The sequence below is a fragment of the Tasmannia lanceolata genome, unplaced genomic scaffold (assembly GCF_043159265.1).
Source record: "Tasmannia lanceolata isolate RefF3 unplaced genomic scaffold, GAP_Taslan_0.1 ptg000003l, whole genome shotgun sequence".
Lineage (NCBI taxonomy): Eukaryota > Viridiplantae > Streptophyta > Magnoliopsida > Canellales > Winteraceae > Tasmannia > Tasmannia lanceolata.
Window position 1 is genome coordinate 13,126,272 of NW_027518680.1, and position 25,486 is coordinate 13,151,757.

The 25,486-nt window shown below is 36.5% G+C and overlaps 2 protein-coding genes across 2 annotated transcripts; one reads left to right on the forward strand and one right to left on the reverse strand.

The window, feature by feature from the left end:
* Positions 1 to 146: 146 nt before the first annotated feature.
* On the reverse strand, positions 147 to 3,972 carry LOC143865549 (uncharacterized). The gene is made up of 2 exons (XM_077375873.1): positions 2,604 to 3,972; positions 147 to 1,063 (listed from the first exon to the last, which is right to left on the reverse strand). Exons 1-2 carry the CDS (start codon positions 3,970 to 3,972, stop codon positions 147 to 149), a joined length of 2,286 nt encoding a protein of 761 aa, XP_077231988.1.
* Positions 3,973 to 17,193: 13,221 nt separating this feature from the next.
* On the forward strand, positions 17,194 to 19,448 carry LOC143861337 (uncharacterized). Its single transcript, XM_077372272.1, has 3 exons — positions 17,194 to 17,574; positions 18,369 to 18,498; positions 18,600 to 19,448. The coding sequence occupies exons 1-3, from the start codon at positions 17,439 to 17,441 to the stop codon at positions 19,237 to 19,239; spliced, it is 906 nt and encodes a 301-aa protein (XP_077228387.1). The 5' UTR covers positions 17,194 to 17,438; the 3' UTR covers positions 19,240 to 19,448.
* Positions 19,449 to 25,486: the final 6,038 nt, after the last annotated feature.

A 25,486-nucleotide genomic window follows, 5' to 3' on the forward strand; every position in this document is an offset into this window, starting at 1 on the left:
AAGCTTTAGCCCCATCCCTCTTGATGTTTCAGCCACTAGCTTTTTAGCTAGTCCTTTGGTCAGTGGATCTGCCAAGTTTCTCTCTGACCTTATAAAGTCAATTGCAATCACTCCATCAAAAAGCAATTGCCTCACATTATTATGCCTCAGACTATGTGTCTGGATTTACCATTATATGTTCTACTCTTAGCCCTTGCTATTGTAGCTTGGCTATCACAATGAATAGATATAGCTGGAATTGGCTTGCACCATAGAGGAATATCTGCTAACAGATTCCTAATCCATTCCGCTTCTTCACCTGCTTTATCTAAAGCAATAAATTCAGATTCCATGGTGGAACGTGCTCTACAGGTCTGCTTGGTAGATTTCCAAGCGACAGCACCACCACCCAAAGTGAAAACATATCCACTTGTGGATTTAGTTTCTTCTGAATCTAAAATCCAATTTGCATCGCTATATCCTTCTAATACAGCGGGATAACGACTATAGTGGAGTCCAAACTCCATTGTGCCTTTCAAATATCTTAAAATCCTGATAAGTGCATCCCAATGTCCTTGACTAGGGTTTCTAGAGTATCTACTTAGCCTACCAACAGCGTAAGCTATATCTGGTCTAGTGCAATTCATTAGATACATTAAACTGCCTATAATTCTGGAGTATTCTAATTGGGATATACTTTTTCCAGTATTTTTCTTAAGTTTTGAACTAGGATCATATGGTACACTCAAGGGAGTACAATCAAATTTGTTAAATTTTTTAAGGATCTTTTTAACATAATGAGATTGTGTTAAAACAGTCCCTTCTGAATTTCTAATTATCTTAATCCCTAAGATTACATCTGCCAATCCAAGATCTTTCATGTCAAAGTTCTCTAACAAAAGATTCTTGGTGTCATTTATAACATCTAGACTCGTACCAATGATTAACATATCATCGACATACAGGCAGATCAAAACTCCAGAATTACCTTCAAATCTACTGTATCCACATTTATCAGAATCATTTATGGTAAAACCATTTGATAACACTACTTTATCAAATTTCTCATGCCATTGTTTTGGTACTTTAAACCATAAAGAGATTTTATAAATTTACACACTTTACGTTCTTGACCTGGGACTGCAAACCCTCAAGTTGTTCCATGTAAATTTCTTCTTCTAATGCTCCATTTAGGAAAGCGGTTTTAACATCCATTTGATGGATTTCTAAGTTATAGATAGCTGCTATAGCTATCAACATTCGTATTGTTGCAATCCTAGTTACAGGAGAATAGGTGTCAAAAAAATCTATCCCTTCTTTCTGTTTAAAACCTTTGGCTACTAATCTAGCCTTAAATTTTTCTATAGATCCATCGGTTCTAAGTTTCTTTTTAAAAATCCATTTACAACCTATTGGTTTACACCCATGAGGTAAATCCGTTAACTCCCATGTGTTATTTGACATAATGGATTCTATTTCACTTTTTATAGCTTCTTTCCAGAAGTTTGCATCCAAATAAGACATAGCTTCCTTAAAAGTAGATGGATCATCCTCCACCAAGAAAGTATAAAAGTCAGAGCCAAAGTTAGTAGCTTTCTTTGCTCTTAGACTTCTTCTAGGTTCTATTTCTAGGTTACCTTCTTCTCTACCTCTTTTTCTTCCTTTAGGTTCTTGGTTTTTTATTTGAGGAATACCACGACTACTAGATGCAACTTCTGTTTGAGGTATTAGAGATTGACTCACACTAGTTTATTTAAGAGGAAACACATCCTCAAAAAATTCTGCATCTCTAGACTCTAATATAGTGTTTACATCTATGGAATTATGTTCAGATTTTACCACCAGAAATCTATAAGCTGCACTATTTTGTGCATACCCTATGAATACACAATCCAATGTCTTAGATCCTAACTTTGTTTTCTTAGGGGGAGGTAAGCTTACTTTAGCTAAACACCCCCACACTTTAAGGTATTTAAGACTTGATTTTCTACCTTTTCATAACTCGAATGGAGTTTCATTTTCATTTTTATAGGGTATTTTGTTTAGTATATGACAAGCCGATAATAAGGCTTCCCCCCACATGTTAAGTGGTAGCCCTGAACTAGTTAGCATGGCATTTACCATGTCAATTAGAGTCCTATTTGTTCTTTCTGCAACTCCATTTTGTTATGGAGAATAAGGTGCCGTCACCTCATGAATAATTCCTTATTTTCTTCAATATTCAGAAAATTCATTTGAGGTATATTCACCACCTCGATCTGATCTAAGTATTTTAATTCCTTTTTTTAACTGATTTTCCACTTCAGTTTTATAGGTTATAAATTTTTCTAAAGCTTCATCTTTATATTTAAGAAGATATACCATTGCAAATTTTGATTTATCATCTATGAAGGTAATAAAATATTTATTTCCTCCTCTAGTAATAGTGTTCTTTAGGTCGCAAACATTACTATGTGCTAGTCCTAGAATTTCTGAATTTCTTTCTACTGATTTAAATGGTTTTTTGCTAAATTTTGATTGAACACATATTTGACACTTTGATTTTTGTTCAATAGAAACATTTGGAATCATACTTAAGTTCACCATTCTTTTTATAGATTGTGAATTTACATGTCCTAATCTACCATGCCACATATCATACGTTTCAATAATATAAGCAGAAAAATCAGAAATTTTATTGATTTCATTGATGGATACATTGAGCTTGAATAAACCTCCACAAGCATAACCCTTTCCAACAAACATCCCACCCTTGGTGAGAATAAACTTATCATATTCGAAGACGAGCTTGTAACCGTGCTTGTTCAACAAGTAGCCAGAAATTAAGTTCTTCCTGACTTCTGGAACATAGAGAACTTGGTGCAGTGTGAGAACCTTGCCGGAAGTGAGTTTGAGATCAACCTTCCATTTCCCCATGACCTTAGCCGTTGAGGAGTTACCCATGAAAAGCATTTCGCTTTCATCTACTTGATGATAGGTGACGAACGCACTTCTATCACAACAGACATGTATAGTGGCTCCAGTGTCTACCCACCAGTCACTCACATTGAACACCATGTTCACTTCAAAGTCTACGGTTATAAGCTTCTTCACTTCGGTTCCGTGAATAACAGTTCCGGATTCCACCATATTGGCTTGAGGAGCGGGTTTCGCTTGAGAATTTCCGACATTTTGGAAAGTGTCTTTCCCCTTTCTATGTCGACATTGTCTAGCATAGTGTCCAAGTTTTCCGCAATTGAAACAACCTTCTTTCTTCTTATTTTTGTCTATCTTTTTGTTACTTTTGAAGTGGTTTCGGTTCTCCATCTTCTTCTTGTTTTGATGAGACCCAAAGCTTTTATTTGTTTTCTTCTCACTAGTCTCAACAAGATTTGCCTTAGAAAGGAGTTTCGATTCTTTGTCATTTTGATCACGATTCCTATGTTCTTCTTCTATTCGGAGTGTTACTAGGAGATCTTCTAAAGATAATTCATATTTTCTATGTTTAAGACTTTTTTCAAATTCCTTCCATGAAGGTGGAAGTTTATCAATAATGGCCGCCGAATGGAAACGGTCATCCATTTTGATTCCTTCCGCTAGGATCTCATTCAATAGGAGTTGGAATTCATGAACTTGTCCTAAGACGGGTTTTCCATCTACCATCTCAAATCTAAGATAGTTTCCAACTACAGATTTTTTCACTCCGGCATCTTCGGTCTTATACTTTTTATCTAAAGCATCCCACATTTCTTTGGCGGTCTTCATTCCACAATACACGTCATACAAGAAATTCGTCATGGCACTAAATATATAACCACGACACAAAAAGTCATCATTTTCCCATTTTTGAGTAACCTCGGATTGAGCGGGCTCATGCTCTTCGGGACTAGGCTTGGGTGTGGTCAAGACATAGGCAATTTTAAGAGTTGAAAGCCAAAAGAATAAGCTTTGCTGCCAACGCTTGAAGTTCAATCCTTCAAACTTCTCTGGACGAGTGTAATCTTCACCGGCCATGTTGAACTAATCCAATATTCTATCTTAAGATTGTTGGAAATAATCTTTGGTAAATAGATTAGTTCAACAATCTATTCAATATGTATTCCGGAAAAAATGAAATTGAAATTACCTTTGATGTTCTTGAATGTAAACCTCAAACCTGTTAGCAAGAACCAAACTAAAAATAATAATAATAATGAAATGAAATTTCAAATAGAGATGAGTGGTAGAGGCACGTTACGGATTAACGCTACCCTTAAGATAGATTATCGCCCCCTCCACGAATGGTATGCAATCGGGTTCTCTTGCGACCTATCTCCAGGATACAACACCACTATACTCGTCTTTGACAGTGTGTACGCACCGGTTCGGACCTTGCGAGCAACGGTTGATGCCAATCAAATTGCCCACTTAAAAGAGAAACTTGCAAAGTTTTGAAAAGATTGAAACTTTCGAAACAGTACTCAAGAATAGAAAAGAATGAACAAAACTTCTAGAAGAGGAAAACGTGTGTGTCAGAAGAAAAGAGAGAGCTCATCTTGTATACACTGTTGTTGTGTATATATTAACACTCTTCAACGGCTCTTTATCTCTCTTAATGCACACAATGTTTGCAAAATAAAGACAAAAAATAAAAACGTATAAAATATTCAAAGGCATTTAAAGATTGCATAGTAACGATGAAATTTCAACCGTTTGAAATTTGATTCACATAAGACAAAAGAAAAAATCTTTAAAGCCAAAGCATTAAAAGCTTTAAATGATTAAAAAATTCAACAAAAACTATCCCACATCTCTCACCTTATCAGGATAATCTAGCCATTTGTGATTTTTATAACTCTACCAGCAGCTGAATACCTATAATTAACTCACGGAGTCTAAATGTTAAGTGATATCAGATTAATTTTCATCTTTGGGACATAATTAAGTCACACCATCAAAAGTGAGAACAACTCATCACACACGTTGATCCTCAAAATCACTGATATCATAAGCAGACTCATTACTCAAGGACACTATCGACCCACCTCTTGCAAAATAAATCAAAATATTTCTTCTTGAAGCTCACATGAACAAAACAATTAGAATCTAAAATTAACTCATCATGAAGAAAAGTTATGTTATATACGAAGATTATGCGTTTCCAACATTTCATATTCTGCTCATCCACTACTGCAACTGTAGTACTATTTGAATTGTTACTAGTCTCCTTAACAACATGCTATGGACAACCTTGCTTCAAGCGACCACACTCCTTGCAATGAAAGAAATGCTTACCGTTCTTGTTTAGCGTAATTCTTAACATAGCCTTTTCCAGTTCCCTTGTCAAGTAATCTTCTTGTTTATTCTCTTCCCGAGAGAGAGAGAGAGACAGAGAGAGAGTTTATATATTGTGAGCACGTCAAGTCCAATATTTTTTCAAAAAATATAGAGAAGCCCACTATATAGGATGACCCAAACCGTTCATATATTGGGCCACATTGTAAATAGGCTGTAACCAGAAAATCATTTCAACAAGATGATTCTAGCCCTCCAACACCTCATAGGAACCATATGGATCGGAGGGTTAGGATCATCCAATGGAGATGATTTATCGGTATATTTACGCTGTGGCAGAACAAATGAATGCTTTGGATCATTCTTTGAAATGGGCCCCATTATATTTTTCAAAAAATACTGGATTTCACACATACTTCATATAAAATCTTATATATCCTTCCGAGCATCTTAATAAAGTTGTGAGAGAATTTTGAAAAAATCCAAAGTTTTGAAAATGGGACCAGTGCAACATCCAATAAATCACTAGCAATTGGCTAACTTTACGACTATCCATACGTTTCCGTTTGAAAATAAAGAAAACAAGGAAATACATGAAATAAAAAAAATTACAGAAAAGGGAACCTATATAAGAGTTCGTATAGGGGAGAATTTATATGATGAGTGGCCGTGAAAACACGTGAAGTCTAAAAAAGTAGGTACGGCCCACTCCATATGATGATCACACCGTTTATCTATTTGGGCACAACGTAAATAGGTTGTGCCCCAAAAATCATTTCCATAGGATGATCCTAACCCTCCGATTAGTAGAAGATTCCATAAATGATTTTTGGGGCATTCCATATTCAGATCAATTCAGATCATAGGGTTAGTATCATCCTATGGAAATGAATTTTGGGGCACAACTTATTTACGTTGTGCCCAAACATATGAACGGTTTGGATCATCGTATGGAGCGGGCCGTACCTACTTTTTTAGACTTCACGTGTTTTCACGGCCACCCATCATATAAATTCTCCGTATAGGGAGCTTACCTATGCAAACTCCTTACCACCAACAACTGGAAAAGTTCTCCGGTAATTGGGTGGTACTGTTCTGCCCATCTTTGACCGACGAAGTCTCCTCCTAAAGTTTCAAGTGGATCCAATGGCTAGAGAGGGAGAAGGGAACGTTCAAAGTTGAGTGGCAGTTTCTGTAAATTTTTAGTTCAAAAAATGAACAGAAACTCACTCAACTTTGAAAGCTCTGCTCTCCCTCTCCGGCCGTCGGATCGATATGAAACTTTAGAGAGTGACTCGTCAGTTAGAGAGGAACCAAACGATACCACCCACTCACCGGAAAAACATTTTCGGTCGCCAACATTAAGCAGTTTTCCGGGAGTTTGCATAGGTTTCTTTTCTATTAAAATTAAATGGTCATTATAATATAAATTAAATGTTCATTTTAAATTAATGCTTTTGATGTTGGCACTACCATATCTTAATAATTACACAAAATCAGATTGTCTTCTTTCTTAAACATCTGTCATAGGTTGTTACAATTCCCAAAAAGCTCTCAGTAGCCAATTATAAAAGAAAAGACAATGTTTGTACAATTATTAAAACATGGTAGTGCCAATAACAACAGCCTAAATTAAAGGTAAGATCTTCGATTGATGGTATAAAATAAATTTTAATTTTAGATTTGAAGGAAATAAAATTTGATTTCACACGCATTCCATATTGACTCAAACAAAACTTGTAACATTTTCCACCATTTATTTTATTAACTAATTGTCACATTTCTTCAAGTCTTCTTTTGGAGTTCCAGTCATTTCATTAGGTCTTCCTTTCCATCCGTTCTTTTTCCCCGTAAAGAACGATCCTTTGGGCTCTGCTTTTTGTGGATTTTGAGAACTGAATGTAAATTCAAAACTGATTATTGGACTCAAATTTAGGTCCTGTTCCCTAGATCTTTGTTTAAATTGAAACTCAAAATCAACGTGCATGGCTTTGTAGAAAGTCTTTGTAGACTTCTTGGGTGTTATTTCTTTTGCGTTTTCTATAGTCCTTAATGTCTAGGTTAGAATATTAAAGAGCCAATGTAGATTTCCTAGGACGCTGCTTAGGATTTCTAAAGGACTCGTGGCGCAACAAAGTGTTTAATGTATTTAATTAACTATTTTAGGAGTGTCTGGTTTCAAGTCTGAAGTGATTTGTGTAGAGATTGTAAGCTTAAAGAGAAGCTTCAAAGGTAAAGGTTCAATGGCGAAGAAGTATAGAGATTCTAAGAAAAAGAGAAAAAAGTACTAAATCTCTAGTAAGTTGTTTTTGATATATAAAAGTGTTTTGATTCTGTGTTACATTTGTATTTTGGTGGATCTCTACGCGTGCCCTTTAGCTACGTATCTCCTAAGCTCCTTTTCCTTGCTCTTATGATCACAACTGCACGAGGTAAAGACATCATTGTCACATTCACTATATTTATAAAGAGATAAGGGATATATTATCTGTTATGCTTACAAGAGGAGCTGTTAGATGCACATTCACTAATGCGGTTTTTTTTTTCGGAATGGGCTATTCTCCCCGAGAAATCTAGAGGAGCTGTTAGATGCGACCAATTCGATATTCCTTATATGTGCACTAAATAAATTCTGCTTGTTTTTGTTGTAGATGGGTAAAGGGTTTTTATTCTTGTTTCTTGTATCTTGTTGGGTTAAACGCAAGGTTCTATGTCCTTCTCTTGTAACTATTTTTTCTAATTAATAAAATTTGAGGTGTCGCCATAGGTTCCTAGATAAATTCCGGGTTAAAAAAACAATCACAACACTACATGATCAATCCAGCCAATTGGGACCAAATTTTTTTACAACCAATTGTGAGTTCAAAACCAATTAGTGAACTCAAGTTTAATTTTGGGTCTGATAATCGGTTTTGGACGGTTGTCAAGATCTAAAACAAAGAAGACCTTAGTTGTTACATGCCTAATTGGCCGTAACACAAACAAACAAACGGAAAATAGGAAAGGAGGGGAGAGAGGTTGATTCGAGGCAACCCGACCTCCTAGTGGTACAAATTGAGAGGAACCATGACTCTCCTCCACAAAGTTTCCCTTGGTTGCTATAATTTTCTTCTCACTCCCTTTCATTGATATACATAAACTTAAATACAAGTACAATGAGAATGCCACTTCATCAACCCACTTGCCACTAACATGACACATTATAAAAACTAACACCCATGACTCAAAACCACATACCCACTAACCTAAAATGCAAATCCCTACAATATCTACCTTGCAACTCCTGCCATACACCATAACATATACGTATCATTAGCCTCTAAAGTCCTCACAAAATTTGTGGTTTTCAAAGACGTGGAAGGATTCAAATCTTTTTCATGGATGGGAAAGACGTTTTGATAATCTGTCATGGAAGACATTAAGTGCTTTATATGGAAAAATGTTGGGATATTTGAACACCTGTTTGTTGACATGTGAGCTTCTGTTAGAATCTTTGAATACCAAGTCTTCTCTATCTTTGACGTAGACCAAAACCATATCATGATATCCATGTTTGTACATGGAGAAGGAGATGGGTCCCACACGGATATTTGCTTAATAGTGATCAAGTGGATTGGATACACTGATTTTTTGGGGCGTAAGCTATATAAAGGAACATTTCTCATCATTAAAACTCAATTCGCGTGATTAGGAGTACAAACCCTCTCTTCCTTATATACCACATTCAAAACCCAAAATTTGTAGTTGTTTAGGAGGTTTGATTTGGCAGTCCAGCTTAATCAACGGTAACCCTCGAATTTGTCAGTGGGTTTTATAGTGGGACATACCTATAAGTTGGGGACACCCACAAGACGTGAATGGTGGAAAAACTTCACGAAGGGTACCCTGTTACGTCTTGAAAACAAGTCGCGTGGTCCCACTTCAGACTTGAAAAACGAAGTAAGGTGGACGTACCATGAGTTAATTCACACTGCGGGTTGACCGCCATTTCCAAAGCCAAGTACTCAATTGGCAAGATCTTAACCAGTGTTAAGAAACTTAAACTCGGCTATTTGGGTAAGTAAATGACTGACTGGATAAAATTTTCATTTACTTAGATGGGTTGAAAGAGCTTTTGGTAGACTCTGTAGGGCAAAACTAGGACTCCAATGAAAACTCGGCCAAGTATAAAAATGAGCTGACTCGGGTAATTTCATCATTAACTCGGGTCTTTACGCTAGTTCGTGCTCTTGGAAAAAACTTGGCTCGGGTCGGGGTCTGAGGAACTTTCCTCAGACCCCTATAATAGCAAAGGGTGTGGGGGTGGTTTCGTTCGCGCTCTTTTGTGTTTCAAACTATTTAAACCAGTCTTCCTTTTGAAAATAAAAACAAATCGTTCAGGGAAAAGTTATTAGCACTACCATATTTTGATGATCACACTCCTGACTTTATTAAAACGTAAGGTATGGCCCGCACCGTAGGATTATCCAAACCGTCCATTAGATGGGCCACATCATAAATAGGTTGTGCCCCAAAAATCATTTCCATACGTTGTTCCTAACCCTCCGATCTAAGAGAGACTGAATTTTAGAGGGTTGATCCTAATCGTCTTTAGATCGGAGGGTTAGGATCAACCAAAGGAAATGACTTTTGGGGCACAACTATTTAGGATGTAGCCCATCTAATGGACGGTTTGGATCATCCTATGGTACGGGCCATACCTTACTTTTTAATAAAGTGAAGAGTGGGATCATCAAAATTTGGTAGTGCTGATAACATTTCCCATCGGCGGAAATATAAAAAAAAAAAAAATTTAAATCCTCTACGGCGGCATACAAAAATTCAAAAGCAGATGTCGACACGCCCAAAGCAGATTGCTGGCCATAAACAACGTCTCATTTATTATTCTTTTGGCGTTATTGCATGAGAAACTTCTTTCATTACTATTCATTAAATGACTTTAGACTACCTTGACTACCTTAACTCTTTGGTTGACACATGCTAGCTGACATCCTCAAGTATGTCCCAAGTAGGGTGCAACTTGGGTCGGGTTTTACCCTGCCTTCATCGACCTGGCCTAAAGATAACATGGGTCGGGTTTATAAATCACGGGTCTTAGGTATGGTCTGGTTTTAAATTAGAAAACCCGACTCAATCTTAGATAGGGCCGGGTTTAAAGAAAAAAACCTGAAACCCGAAAGCCGACCCGACTCATATAGGTGTACTGTGACTTTCTAAAATATCTCTTGTGGGATTTCCTAGGGACCACCGCAGAAGGCATTTTGTAGATGGTCTATTGCATGAGAGAGCAGCCACATTCTGAATAAAGATAAAATCTGATGAAAAAATGAGCCTATGTGGCTGCTCTCTCATGCAAAGGACCATCTGTGAAATGCCTTCTGCAGTGTTCCCTATCAAATCCCTATCTCTTGAATAACATTGACAAAGTATTTTCCAATATATTGATACAATTGTTTTCATTGATGTAACAAATTATGATAAAAAAATTATGGAAAAAAATCCATAGGAAAAATGCAAGGGTTCAATAGGGTCGAAAGTTTCCTAGAAAAAAAGAGATCAATTTTGTAAAATGAGTCAACGAACCATTGGAAAACTCATTTCCTAGGGAAGACTTTTTCCAAGAAAAGTATTCGTTGCATGACACCATCCAAACAGCCCCTAAGGGAGGTTTCTATGATGTGCAGTACATCTACAGATCAGAGAGTTAGAGAGTTAGGATCATCCTAAGGATTTGATTTGTGGGTACAGCCCATTAACATTGGGTCCCAACAAATTAATGAACGGTTTGGATCATACTATGAAGTGGACCTGCTGTACGTTTTGAAAAATATTGGAATTCACGTGCACTCAGCGTATAGAATCTGGTGAATAACATATACACTAAATGATCGATGTATTTGACCTACACCAGACAATTCCTAATTATATAATTCCTGTGTTACAATTAAAAGTCTTTGACCAGGCTTACAATATCTAAAGTTACTGATTTCCAGGTTGGTTTCAATGGGAATGATGGTTACAAAAGAAAGCAACAAAAACTAAAAACAAAAAGCAATGACATAATTGCAAAGCATGTTCTTTGATGTAATGGAAACATCACATTTGAAGTGGTGAATCATGTTGGCGGTTGTATTAATGAAAACACAAGGGACAAAACCTTGTAATTTTTATGGAAATGATATTCTCACTCCTTTGTTTCAATAATGGCACTCCTCCGTTTCTTTACACTATTCTAATTTGCTATTAAAAGCTCTCACTTGTTTTCCCGGGAAAGGAAAAGAAAAGGTTTCCTGAGAAACTGTGCAGGAAAAGGTTTTCCGTGCTTGTTCACGGGCACAGGAACTGTGCAGGAAAAGGTTTCCCAAGAAACTGATTGCCCATCTTTTTTCACTTTTTTTCCCGGAAAAGCAAATCTCATCAAAATTGTGGGAAATGGTTTCTCACACTTGTGAGAAAAGACTCTTTTTCAAGTCATTTGTGGGATTTTCCATGTCATTTTTGACATTTTCCACCTAATCCTATTAGTTTCTCGGGAAAACAAGTGAACACCACTATTTTAGCTTTCTCGGGAAAAAGAGAGGTGTTTTCCCGAGATTTGATTTCCCAAGAACGCAAGTGAACAAAGCCTCCTCACAATCAGTTCTCATGACAATCCAAAACAAACAGATTTCTTAGTGAAGAGTGCCACTATAAAAATAAGGGAGTGTCATATCATTTTCCAATTTGGGTCATTGAATGTTACAATTCCCAACAAGTTATCATCAGCCAATTAGAACTTTATAAAAAAAAATGGAATTGAGGCTATCATTTTGGGCAGTGATAAATCGACTCCCCATGTGTCTATCTCTCTCCTCTTTCTCTCTCTAACCTAGAGGAGAGAGAAAGACACATGGAGAGTCGATTTATCAATTTGGGGAGTCGATTTATCACTCCCCATCATTTTCTGCGTGTTTTTTTATGTATATAAAGCAAACACTAAAACTCAGTGTACAAACATCTATAATGTTGATTGTACTGACCATATTTAACTAGATTGGGGATGGCTAGTATTTCAAAGAGTCCACATTGGTAGGCAAGTTCATTGATTGTGACTTTGGATAGTTTATACACTAAGTGTGCATATATAATTTATCCGTCATGTACAAGATGATTCTCCCCTAAAATATTCTTAATTATGAGGGACTGTTACATTTATATCCTTTTTTTTTATTTGTTTTGATATGTACACACTTGTTTTTATTTTAAGGGAAAATTACATTTACACCCTCTCTAGTTTCTGACACATACACTTGTACCCCTATGATTCTAAAGGTGACAAGTAACCCCCTGAGGTTTCAAAAAGTGACAAGTACACCCCCTCCGTCAACGGTCCGTCAGTTTAACCTGTCGGAAAGACTGAAACTAACCATGGTTAATATTTTGAGGACAGAAATATCCTCATTTGCAGAGGGATTAGGGTTACGTCATTTCCCACCGCCTCCAACACACCTCTGACCACCGCCACCTCCAGCCACCGCTGCCGTCGCCATCTCCAGCCACCGCTGTCACCTCCACCACAGACAATGAAACCCCACCCCAACGCTACATCAAACCCACATTTCAAGAAAAAAACATTGGTAAAAACAAAACAAAACAAAAAAAGCCGTAAAATATTTACATGCCCTAATTTTTAGTTTTCAAGTCTGAAAACCCTAATTTTCAGTTGGGGAAGACAAGGCCATTTTGGTCATTTCCACCTCGCCGTCTGGTCCTTCCAGTTAAAAAAACAAATGGAACCACAGGGGGTGTCGTTGTCACGTTTAGAACCACAGGGGTAAAAATGTATGTGTCAGAAACTAGAGGGGGTGTAAATGTAATTTTCCCTTATTTTAACTATTTCCTTTGCCTAATGAAGCTCCTCGTGAATCATTAACACAACCGAGGGAGGTTAAAATAAAAATAGGGTGTCCTTATGAGAAAAAAAGGTGTAAATATATCCCTCTTTTATTAAGTCGTTATTAGCAGCTCATTATTCATTTCTTGCTACACAAAAAGTATCAGAAAAAAGTATGAAGCAAATGCATAACATGGGTTATTTTATTAATGTAAAATTTTTCTAAAAGCGAATAAGACAAATTCAAACATCATGATTTCTTATAAAAAAAACGACTTTGTTAGAGGGAAGCTAAAATGAAAGGGTAAAATGGTAAAGATCTTGTTGGGTTCACCTTTTTTTATTTTCATCGACGCCCAAGTAGTCTTCTTGTTCCAACCTTTCTAGTTTCTAGTCTTCATAAGCTTTTTCTAAAATTTATTTACAAAAATACCCTCACAGGGAAAAAGTGGATAGTTGTTTTTGATATTCACACCCCTCCAGACATTACTTTTACTGATCTAGAAATTTCTGTTTTGCATCTTTGTTTTTGTACGTTTCCTATTTGAAATGTTCAAATCCAAACTTTTCTTATGCTTTCTAGGAGCATCCTTAGTACTGTACTAGATAATACTAGGTCAGTAGACGATATCTTCCACATGTTTCTCTAGAAAATGAATCTTTTTTTTCTTGGTGGGTTGGAAAATGAATCTGATATCTAACAATCGTAATAGATGTTTTCGTGATAAATAAAACTAGTTTTGGAGCTGATATATTCACCCCTACTTTTGTCAGGGCCACCCTATTCTGAGGCCTTATGGCGTGTCCCTGTGGCACTTGTGCGCTCGCTCTAGACCCGACAATCATTTGATGAAGAAACAAGGAGGCTGACATGTGTGCGAGTCAACGGAAAAACCAACAGCTCTATGTTAACTAAGCATCAAACAACTAGAGTGCAAATGAGCAATTTGGTTGGGGTAAGTTATTTGTTGAGATCTCATACTATATAGTCTTGGGCAATGTGGTTGGGCCGAAAGATAATTATTGGAGAGTATAGTAAATAACTGGAGTTGTCCATGAAGAAGATCTAGAGGACAGAGACGGACAGTGATAACAGTCAGTAATAAGTTTACATGAACCTTATTATTTTTTATTTCACCCTCATGACCACATTCTTTTCTTTCTAATTGTATATTAGTTGTAAGTTAGGTCATATGATTTGGGTTCATCGAACAACTAGAATGCAAATGAGGAGTTCGGTATGGGGAAATTTATTCGCTACGTTCTCATCTTGACTTATGAAGGAATATCAATTATAACAATGAAGAAAAATAAACAAATGGAAAAAATATCTACGTCCCAATGTATGATGCCTCCTTTGCATTACTTTATCTGCGGTGTGGTCTATTTTTCCAGCATATGCACAGACACATTTGTGGGTTGTTTGATCTTTGATTTACCTACCTACAGGAAGGCCTTGCTTCCCAACAAGTGGTATCAGAACTATGACACATTTGTGTGTTGTTTGATATTTGATTTACATACCGACAGTAATGCCTTGCTTCCCAACAAGTGGTAACAGAACTTTGGTTGTCTGGAAGCATAGTTGTTTGTATTCATTGAAATGGAGAGTTCTACAAGAACCATGATCGACCAGATCGAATTGGGTAATTTGGAAACTCTGAGGAGGGTCAATCCTAACCAAGCTACTCTAACCCTAACCAAACCAGACTAACTTGATTTCTCAAATCGGGACAGGCTGGGTTAGATTGGGTTCGTTTTAACCAAACCATCACAACATAATCAAAAGATTACCTTTTTCAATGCATTACAACGAGGATGGGGCTTCATAGTGAAGCATGTGTTCGTATGTGCCCAATAGATTTACCATTGTTGATTGCAGATTGGGAATATATATTAGAAAGAAACGAACATTAATTATACTCTTAATTTCGGAATCAATATGTTTTTTGATAACTATGTCAAGTATTGTCCAACAAATTGTTCATTAATGATTGGAGGATACGAACTTCGCTGTTATGATTGTTATGAATTCAAACGATGCACCTATGTGATATCTGTTGAGCAAGAGGAAAAACCAAAGATTTGACATACTACGTTTGATCAAAAAATCAATCTTATTTATTTTGTACCCTTCGCTCTATGAGAAAATGGGTCAGTTTCTACATGATCACCCTATGAGATTTAATGAATGATAGAAGGGAATAAAAAGAGAAGAGAGGGAAAGAAAATTAATATAAATAATTAAAAAGTAAATAAATGAGTGTAGGTAAATGAGAAGGGATTCCTCTTCTTCTTATTCTTTGTTTGCGATCGATAGCACTAGCTTGAGGCGGCCCCAACCTGAAGGGGTGAGGGCTTGAATGGAATGTGCCCCACCCTGTAAAAAAACAGAAAAGAAAAGAAAGAATTTGGTGGTACCCCTTTGCTTAATAGAGCCCATGTTAGTGAGAAAGAGTGAGGTAACTCTCCCCATCATTGTTTTGATCTGTGACCACGATCGGAGAGAAAGCCGAAAACGAAATTTAAAAATTTCGGCCAAGAAGTAACTTCCAAAAGAAAACCAGAAAGCGGCCCACCTTTGATGGCTTTTGTCACTTCCTTCCCAAAAGCCACTTTCCCCCAAGTTATGTAATACCCAATGCGCTAGCTTGTTGGGGTTGGTGACTACTCCAGGCAGATCAAGTTGTTAGAGAAATTACCTTCTTTTTTCACCTTCCCCATCCCGTTTGTTTGATCAGCCCATTGTATAAACCTGTTGTTACTATAGCCAATGACACATCCTTCTCCTTCATGACCAATTTCACTGCATATCTAAATACGAAACGAGCAATATCTTTGTTTGGTTTGTTTGGCATGATGAACCGACCCAATGAGACCAAAACACTTTGATTAGGCAGGAAGAGAAAAGGCAAGGGCCCTAGAAGCAAGGGTCTGGTCTGTTAAAAAAACCAGGACTGAAACTACTTATTTGGAACGCATTCACCTATGAAAGAATTTGAACTGATTGTGCCACACTCGGGGCATTTCTATGCAATTGCTACATGGTAAAAGTACAATGTCCCAAACATATCTCACATTCATAGATGCCTCTTGAGTTCAATTGCTTTCGATTCAATATGTTAACAGTAGCAATAGTTTGCCCGAGGTATTTGTTGACATCAAATTTAAAATTTGTTTGTATTAAATTACAAATTGACCCAATTCCATAAGTGGGCTCTATACCCATAGAAAGGGGTTACACATATAAAAGGTCTTTCATCAATTACAATTTCTCTGTAATTTGTCTCTGGATTTTGTGATCTTGATTTCACAAAATTTGTATCAAAACTATCCCCACTGTACAGTTATCCTACCATTTCACATTTTACCTGTTATTTCAACATGTACATCGCCCATGTATATAATGCCCAAACAGCCATGTTATGGTCCTTAACTAGACAAACATGGTTAGTCGTGGGTCAAGTTGGACCTTTGCACTATTGTTGTGTTATAACCATGATTTTAAATTCCAACCGAAATCCGAAATTTCAGACCTAAATTTTGGATTTCGGCCTGGACCGAAATTTAAAATTTTTAAAATTTCAACCTAAATTATAAGATTTTCACCGAAATTTCCACCGAACGAAGTTGCCGGCGAAAAAAAATTTCCGGCTGAGGCCAAAACGTGAGCCAAAAACAGAACCGACCCTCCCACCCACCTGCGCAATAGGTCCAGGCCTCAACCCTAAACCAAAATAAAATGGAGTTAGGATTTTTTTCAACCCTAACCCAACCCGAGATTCAGAAGGGCCAACTTAACTCGAGCTGAAATCAGCTTGAACCCGACGAGCACAAAGTGAGTTAGGCCCGAGTTGCACCCCTAGATCATATGCCAGTAGGATTCAAATGAGGACGAGGATGGGGTGGGGCCTGGACACATCTGCGAGGTTGCACTTGCAACCGGCTGGTCATTTGAAAAACTTAGATAGGGGCGGCCTGGGGTAAATTTGGGGGCAAATATTAGCTCTAAACTAATGAATGCCATTTGTCCAAAATTTTCCGTAGTTGATAAAATTAGAAATCTCTGAATCTGGATTTCCTCCGGATTTCTTCAGATTTTTTTCCCCCATATTCTGTCCGTTTCCATGCATACCACGTTGACTGGGTTCTCTTCCTCTGCAAGCTGAGAAAAAAAAAAACAGAACTTAAAAAACCTCTATATAATAACCTCTATAAGATGGTCACACAAAGTCAAGGTTTCTAAGCTGACCAAAGCCCATTGATTTTTCTTCCATTGTATAATATAATTAAGAGCTTGTTTCTCTCTCAGAGTTCCCTTTTGATCAATCTCATGGGGAGAGCTCCTTGTTGTGACAAGGCCAACGTGAAAAGGGGACCTTGGTCTCCTGAGGAAGACACAGCTCTTAAGAACTATGTTGAGAAGTACGGAACTGGTGGGAATTGGATTGCATTTCCCCTCAAAGCAGGTTTTTTTTTCTCTTGTCTTTTTCTAACCCATGTTTTGTATACTCATTTCTATGATACCCATTTTTCAAATTCATGAAAGGGGTTTTCTTTCTATGTTTTAATCGACTTCTTTGATACCCATTTTTTCAAATTCTTTGTTTCTTCCCCTAATTTCAAATTGTACAAGAATCACAAAAGAAGAGTTATTCTTTTTTTTTCAATGAAACTCCCCATCACCCATTTCCCAATTTCTAAGATTCACTCCAAGAGGTTTGAAATGAGGGTTTTTTTTTATGTCTTTGACTTAATTATCTGGTAATCTATGTGGTTTCTTCTCATAAAACTTTACTTAGCAGGAAAAATATATTTTTTTTGACACTTTTTTTTGTTACATTTCTTCAATACCCATGTCTAATATCCCATGAATGAGGTTTTTCTTCTATGCTGAATCAGGTTTGTAATACCCATTTTCTACTTTCTTCATATTTTCACAGCAAGAGCCCAAAGAGTATTTTATTTTTCAATTTCATTTTGTTGAGTATCAAATTCTTAGTTATTTGCATTTTTACACTTGATTATCCAAAAAAACAGGTTTACTATGTTTCTAGCTGAGCCCTTAAGCCCTCATTTCCCAATTAAGTAGCTTATTTTTCTGTCTTTTATACAGTTCTCAAATACCCAATTCCCATTATCTGAATTCTCACTCAAAAAAAGGTTCTTAGCAATGTGTTTCTCCCAATTTTGATACTTTTTCCCATTGTATTCTTTCCTTTTTTCCTCCTCAATTTTACCCCTTGTAATTTCTCTGTTTCAGGCCTTAGACGCTGCGGCAAGAGCTGCCGTTTGAGATGGCTTAATTATCTCAGACCTGACATCAAACATGGAGGCTTTACAGAGGAAGAAGATAATATCATATGTACTCTTTACAAAACTTTGGGGAGCAGGTTGGTTAATTAACTCAAGTCCAATAATATTTTACTATCTGTGTTTTTATTAATTTTGCTGATTTCATATTTTCTAATTCAAATTTTTGGGTTTGGTTTAGGTGGTCTATTATAGCTTCTCAACTGCCAGGGAGAACAGACAATGATGTGAAGAATTATTGGAACACCAAGTTGAAGAAAAAGCTATTGGCCACAAACCCAAACTCCACAAACAAACTTAATATCAATACTACCAATCATGTCCAACTCAGCTCTTCACCTTGTTCTGTTTCAATTGCCAAAGGAAAAGGCTACGGTTATGATTTTTCAGCGCCTTTCAACCAAGGTTCCACCATTTTGCCCAAAATGGGGGTTGGTTTGGAACATAATTCAAACTCTATGACATTGCTTCATGACCCCATTCCATTTCCTTTGCCTGCGGCCGCCTTGGGAGTGTCCGATTTTAGCCCAAATTTGAACAGTTATAGTGTTTCATCGTCTCAAGCGGGTTCGGCTTCTTCGTCATCTCAAGGGGTTCCAAATTCTTACTCTATTCCTATAGAAAACAACTGCATTTCATGGTCTGGGAATGGAGCTAGTGAAATTGATGCTTTTTTGATGGATTTCAGTTATGGGTCTTCTTATGATTTCCTCAATGGCTATGGATTTCAGGACAAAATGGTGGAAGCTTCTCCAAATTTAGCTAATTTTCCCTCTACTAAGGTTTCTGGTTCTGAAAATCTTCAAAATGTTACATACTAACATGAGAACATTAGACAAAAAGAGGGATAAGTAGTCTTCTATATTGGTTTTAGTTGTTTTTCTTGGTGGGTTTATATATTGAAATCTTCATGTAAATAAATGGATTTCACAGGAAGTAGTAGATTTTATTTAAGTGGGTCTGTTTTTGTTTATTAATATTAATGGGACTTGTCTGTGATTTTTAATTAGATGTTTTCCATTGAAATGTCCATGAGTTTTGCTCTGATCAAAATGTTACATACTGATAGGAGGATATTAAACAGAAACAATGGGAAAAGTAGTCTTCTATGGATGTTTTAGAGTTTTTTTTTTGGGGGTGTGTTTATAAATTGAAAGCTTCATGTAAATAAATGGATTTCAGAGGAAGAGGTAGATTTTATCTAAATGGGTCTGTTTTTGTTTTAGTAATATTAATGGGACTTGTCTGTGATTTTTAATTAGTTTGTTTTTCATTGAAATGTTCATGAGTTTTGCTCTGATCAAAATGTTACATACTGACAGGAGGATATTAAACAAAAACAATGGGAAAAGTAGTCTTCTATGAATGTTTTAGTAGTTTTTTTTTGGGGGGTGTGTTTATGGATTGAAATCTTCATGTAAATAAATGGATTTCAGAGGAAGAGGTAGATTTTATCTAAGTGGGTCTGTTTTTGTTTTAGTAATATTAATGGGACTTGTCTGTGATTTTTAATTAGTTTGTTTTCCATTGAAATGTTCATGAGTCTTGCTATGATCAGCAAGGTTGTTTCTTTCTGCCTTCTCAAAGGTCACAAAATATTCATGGGATGGCCAATTCAAAGCTGAAGAAATCATAGCCATGACAGTAAGGATTCTTCTTTTATTATTTTTTTATCTTAATTTTTACCACTTGTCTCTGCTTGCCATCATACATGAAACTCGGTTTGAAGTTTGAATTTGTCAGTCTCTAAGGTTTTTTTCAGAAACTTTATACTATGTTTATCCCATGAGAACTATCAAGCAACTTCCTGTTATCATTTAAAACTTACCATATGCACACACACTTTTTCTTCTCTCTTTTAATAGGTAACCGAAGTTGAACAACTGACCTCAGTGTTCTACACTTTTGGGTCAGCTTTATTGATAGTTATACATCGAAATTTGGTGTATACACATGTCTACGTTCTTATCTGACCGTCGAAATGATTGATCATCTCCTAGATGGGCCATAGCCTAAGATCATCTCCTAGATGGGCCATAGTCCAACCAGACACCCTGAATTAGATGTTAGACTATGTCACCAAAAAAAAAAAATTGAACATGTCTTCCTAGCAACCATCATAAACAAATGGCCCCCACCATGAAGATATTATAGCTTAATACTTCCTTGCATAAAACAATAATCTGTGCTTAATAAATGTAAAATAGATAGAAAAATTTTAAACCCATTTTAGTTAAATAAATGGCAATTTTAGTAATTATCTAAAAATTGTGCATTTTCTTGTTGAGAAACTTCAGTCAAGGAGGTTTTCGATAATTCTCCTTCTTTTCTTTGTTAATCAACTTCACCCCCCGACTTTCAAGAAGAATTGCTACTAGGAAGGCACATCCTTGCCATGGAGGGCCCCTCAGAGCGCGCTCCCTAACGCCCTATTTCGATTTCTAGAATAAAATTTCTGACAGAAATATTATTTTTGAAATTTTTTTCCTTTTCCACGATTTAGAGGTAAATGATATAATTATAGTTAATTTAGAGCAATACCATTATAAATTGAAGGTCCCTCTAAATAAAAATTGAGTGGGTTGGTTCAAGTTATCTTTTTTAATGTAACAAAAGTACGATGTTTTAAAAATATTGGTTCAAGTTATCTTTTTTTAATGTGAAAAAATACGATATTTTAAGAATATTGGTTTATCCTTTTTTTTTTTTTTGGATGACATAGGGTATCCCCACCCAAATTTTAGGGCGGGACTAATTCCCTACGAATCCGTGCAACAACCTGTAAACCACGAGCACTGGGTAAGCCTAGGCGGAGTTGAACTCGTAAGGGTTCGCTAGACTTATCTTTGTAGTGTGAAAAAAAGTAATATATTTTTCCCTTTCAAAATTTTCCAGAAAATTCCTGGAGTTCAAAAAGGGCCTAAGTTTCCGTCTGTTCAAGGATGCATTTATTTTCTTTAACCCCCCGGCGCCGCCTAAAAAATTTTAAAAAATGACTAATTTAAATTGGGAATTGCTAGCGTCGCAAAGGGCATTTCGTGGCTGGTCTGTCGCAAGTCAGACGAGCCACCTCATGAATGAAGACAACAGCTTTTGCCTTTATTCATGAGGTGGCTGGTCTGACTTGCGGCAGACTAGCTGCGAAATGCCTTTTGCACTGGACCCTAGCAAATCCCTTTTAACTTACTATTTTACTAGTGGCAATGACTTGTAACATGATGTAATGGAAGGCTTTTTGTTCACGGATTAGTATTAATGGGATGTTTAGAAATTTGAGGCATTTGAGTCCTAAAATTCAACCGCACAGGAGTAAAGAAGAGTCTCTAACTTGGATTTAGTAGAAGTGTTGAGTAAAGAATGGGGTGGCCTACCATTCCTATTATATGTATTTGATTGGTCTTACACTTTTTTGTAACTCTCACTTCGACTACACATTTCAGGCAACGACAAAGAAAAGGTTCAAAGAAAATTGCTCCTGCCGTGGAGTCAATACCTATTTAATTTCCTCCCTTCTTTGTCATTTACTTCCTTGAAGTTTCCTCCCTTCTTAAGATTCCCCCATTATTGGTTTCATTCATGTTAATTAATTTAGGAAACTCTAGCACTTTTAGTTTATTCTGCACTTGAGTTTTGTTAATTGCAGTTCAGTGAACTATTATTAGGTGGCCAAGCATTTCCTAGGGTTGTTGACTTTCTTGTGTCACTGCTGGGATTCCTTCTCTTCATTTGGGTTGTTCTTTGAAAAACTTGGAAGCTTAGCTAGGGTTAGGTTTCTAAATGAAAGGTGGGGCTCTTAAATAAGGATGCTCACCACAGCTAGCCTTCCTAAATTCGTTCCCCTTAATGTCAAGATATAGAACTTCACACTCTAATGTCATGAGAAAAATTAAATTTGTGATGGAAAATCTTGATGGGACTCCTTATAGGTGAATATTCTTCCCATATTAGTAGAAAGGCAATTGATGTGCTTGGATGAGTAGATAACTTTCATTTCTATATGTTCCAAGTAACCTTATTAATATTTTGAGGATTTGCTAGGCAATTTCGCATAAAGCCATTTTGGAGTCACTTTTGCTGGAGAGAATTGCTACACATGCTCACTTTTTAGCAAATTTTGTCTTATTAATTTAACCATCTAAGGTGGTTGTTCTCGTAGTGAATCTTTGCTTTCTCACTGTGAAGATTGTGATCTCTTCTGTGGATGCAGACAAGTTTGCCAAATCACGTAAAAATTTGGTGTGTGCATCTTGTGGTTTGTTTATTTCTTTTCTATTACTTTCTACACAATCGGATCGGATTTTATCCGATGGATTTCTCTCAACACCACCGTTTCTAGATCGTTGGATCGAATGGCTGCCTGAGACTGGTTTATTCATCATTTTCTATTATTTTCCCCTCCTTATTTCTTTGGTTCTTGGAGTCTATCTAAAGTATCTAAAGTTGTATGTGTGTCGACAAACAAACCACTCAGATGGTTTGAATGTTTTTTTGTCTAACTCAAGAAACTCACTCGAGTTGCTTCAACTCCAACGTGTCAAGTTTTTTAGTTGATAAAACTCAAAAATAACTTGAGCAACTCAAGTACTATAACGAGTTGACTCAAATTGCAATTGAGTCGAGCTAACTTGGATGAGTTTCAAGTCAGCTCGGCGAGTTTTAGTATTATGGTATATATGGCCTCGAAAAAATTTTAATGTAAGTTTTGCTCCTAGTAGAGGTAATCACGACTTTGCCTTGTGATTTTTATCCCTAGGGTTGAGTGTTGGCAATACATTTTAAATATGGACTTGACTTTGTTTAAGGACCTCTTTTTTATATTCATAGTTCATATGTTATGTAATTAAATTTGCCATCCACTTCAATCTTTCTCATCAAACAAACCTTTTTCTAAGTCAATGTATAGATTTCTTTTAAATTATATCGCATGGAGACAATGGTTCAACCACGAGATGCTTATCCATATAAATAACATATATGCCCAATAAGTGTCTTTTAGGAAGGAGCGTAAAAGTGACTTTCATATAAGAGAACAAAGAAAAATCACTACGCAGAAGAAAGTCACTTTTACGATGAACTATAGAATGCAATTTTTGGGCCCTACAAGGATTATAATAGAGAACATGACCTTGGATAGGAAAGAATAGAAGAAAATGATCTATGTAGACGAACCCAACTAGTGTCAGGATTAGACTTAGTCAATTTGAGCCGTATAGACTCTTTCACCTTCTTCATGAAAATTTTCTAAAGGATTCATTAGCCGACCCCAACTAGTTTGGGACAAAGACTTACTTGAGTTGAGTTGAGTAGAGAAGGAGCATATGGGGATATGCCTGTGAGATCATGACTGTTGATCTTGTAGAAAATCATGAGGCAACCCAAATGGTCACGGTCCTATCCTGAATTGGTGAGGACTAAAAATTCAGCAGTCTTGGTTTTTCTCGTTAAATGATGCTTCATCAAACTTTGACGGATCAAGGGCAATCGATCATTTAATCACGGTGTTATGAATGACATTTGGCCGGCTCTATGGTTGCCATTCAGATCAAGGGATCGAAAAATGTAAATGAGGCAAAATTGGAACAAAAATAAGCATCTCTTAAGAAGGAACATAAAAATCATTTTCTTGTTTGCATTTTTAATCTAATATTATTTTATTATTCATACCCAAGGTTTTGATAATCATACTTAGAGATTAAGCCATAATTCAATTATGATTTTTTGGATGGATTGATAGGAGAGTAAGTCATAGTTTACTGCTAATTATAATATGCATGACATCTCATTTGATCTTTTCTTTTTGTCTTGTAAAAGAAAACGATAATCAAAGACACTTATTATAATTTTAGGGTTGAAGCCTCATGTTCCACGATATTCATTTCATAATCATTGAATCCTTCCATAGCTATATATTAAACAATACAGGAGAAATAATATGAGAAATTGTTGATGATTCGAAGCGTGTTGTCTGAAGTCAATGCCCTCATACTTATGTTTCTCCTACTTGATTAGTCAACAGCCGTATAAATTAAGTTTGTGCATTCAAGCGTTGGATTTCATTGAAATGACTTGCAATTTTTTCTTTCTCTATTTCTCTTGCAAGTAAAGGTTGTGGTGGGGAATGAGAAAGTTCAATAAGAGGTATGATCATTTCAGAAAGGTAAAGAATCATTAGGAGGGATATTGTTCTATTAGGATAGTTGTACGAGGGAGAAAATAGGAAGATATTAAGAGGATTAGAATAGTTCTTTTTTTTTCTTTTTTTTTTGAATGGTGAGATTAGATTCATTGAAAAAACGGAGACCGAGGGGGTCCCTAAGATTACATAGCTAAAGGGGGGAAAGAACCAAAGAGAAATATTAACAAAAGTAACAACTAGGGAGGAAGAAAGTCATAGAGCTCCACTCTCTCCCTAAATACACCCTCTCTAGGGAGGAGTAGAAAAGTTCTTATTCTCAACAACTAGCGGTTTTGAGGTTGAAGAAAATCCTTGTGTTGGGGTTTTGCTTTGAATAGGATTTGCATTGTTGATATTATCTTCTTATTTTCTATTTAAACCAATGTTTAAAAATGAGGATGCGGCGCGGAACGCAACTGAAGAAAATCCTAATTGACTCGGCAAGAAGCGGCTGAATACTCGGCTGACGCGGTCATAATTCGGAAGAGTCAAAGGAGTTTTTAGTGACTCTGTAGAGCAAAATGCGGCCAAGATAAAAGGGAGTCGACTCGGGAGAGTCAAAGCGGACACGTGGGAGTTTTAAAACTATTGTTTAAACCCCTTTAAGAGCCTTGTGTAATTAACGACTCTCGTCAATAGATATTCTTTGACTCTGCAACCTTCTTAAGTTTTGGTGAGACATGGATTCCTGGAGCTGCCTTGTGTTGGGATCCACTTTCTAAAATTTCAATACCATATTTGAAAAAATGTAGAAAATATCTTAGCCTTTTGTAATCGACGACCTTTGAACTTCCTCCTTGATGAAGAGGGTCGCAACATGAAGCAAATCGGCTCGCGATACCTCAACAGATTGAACCCACATCCACCCCGAAACAGCTTGAACCCATATGAAG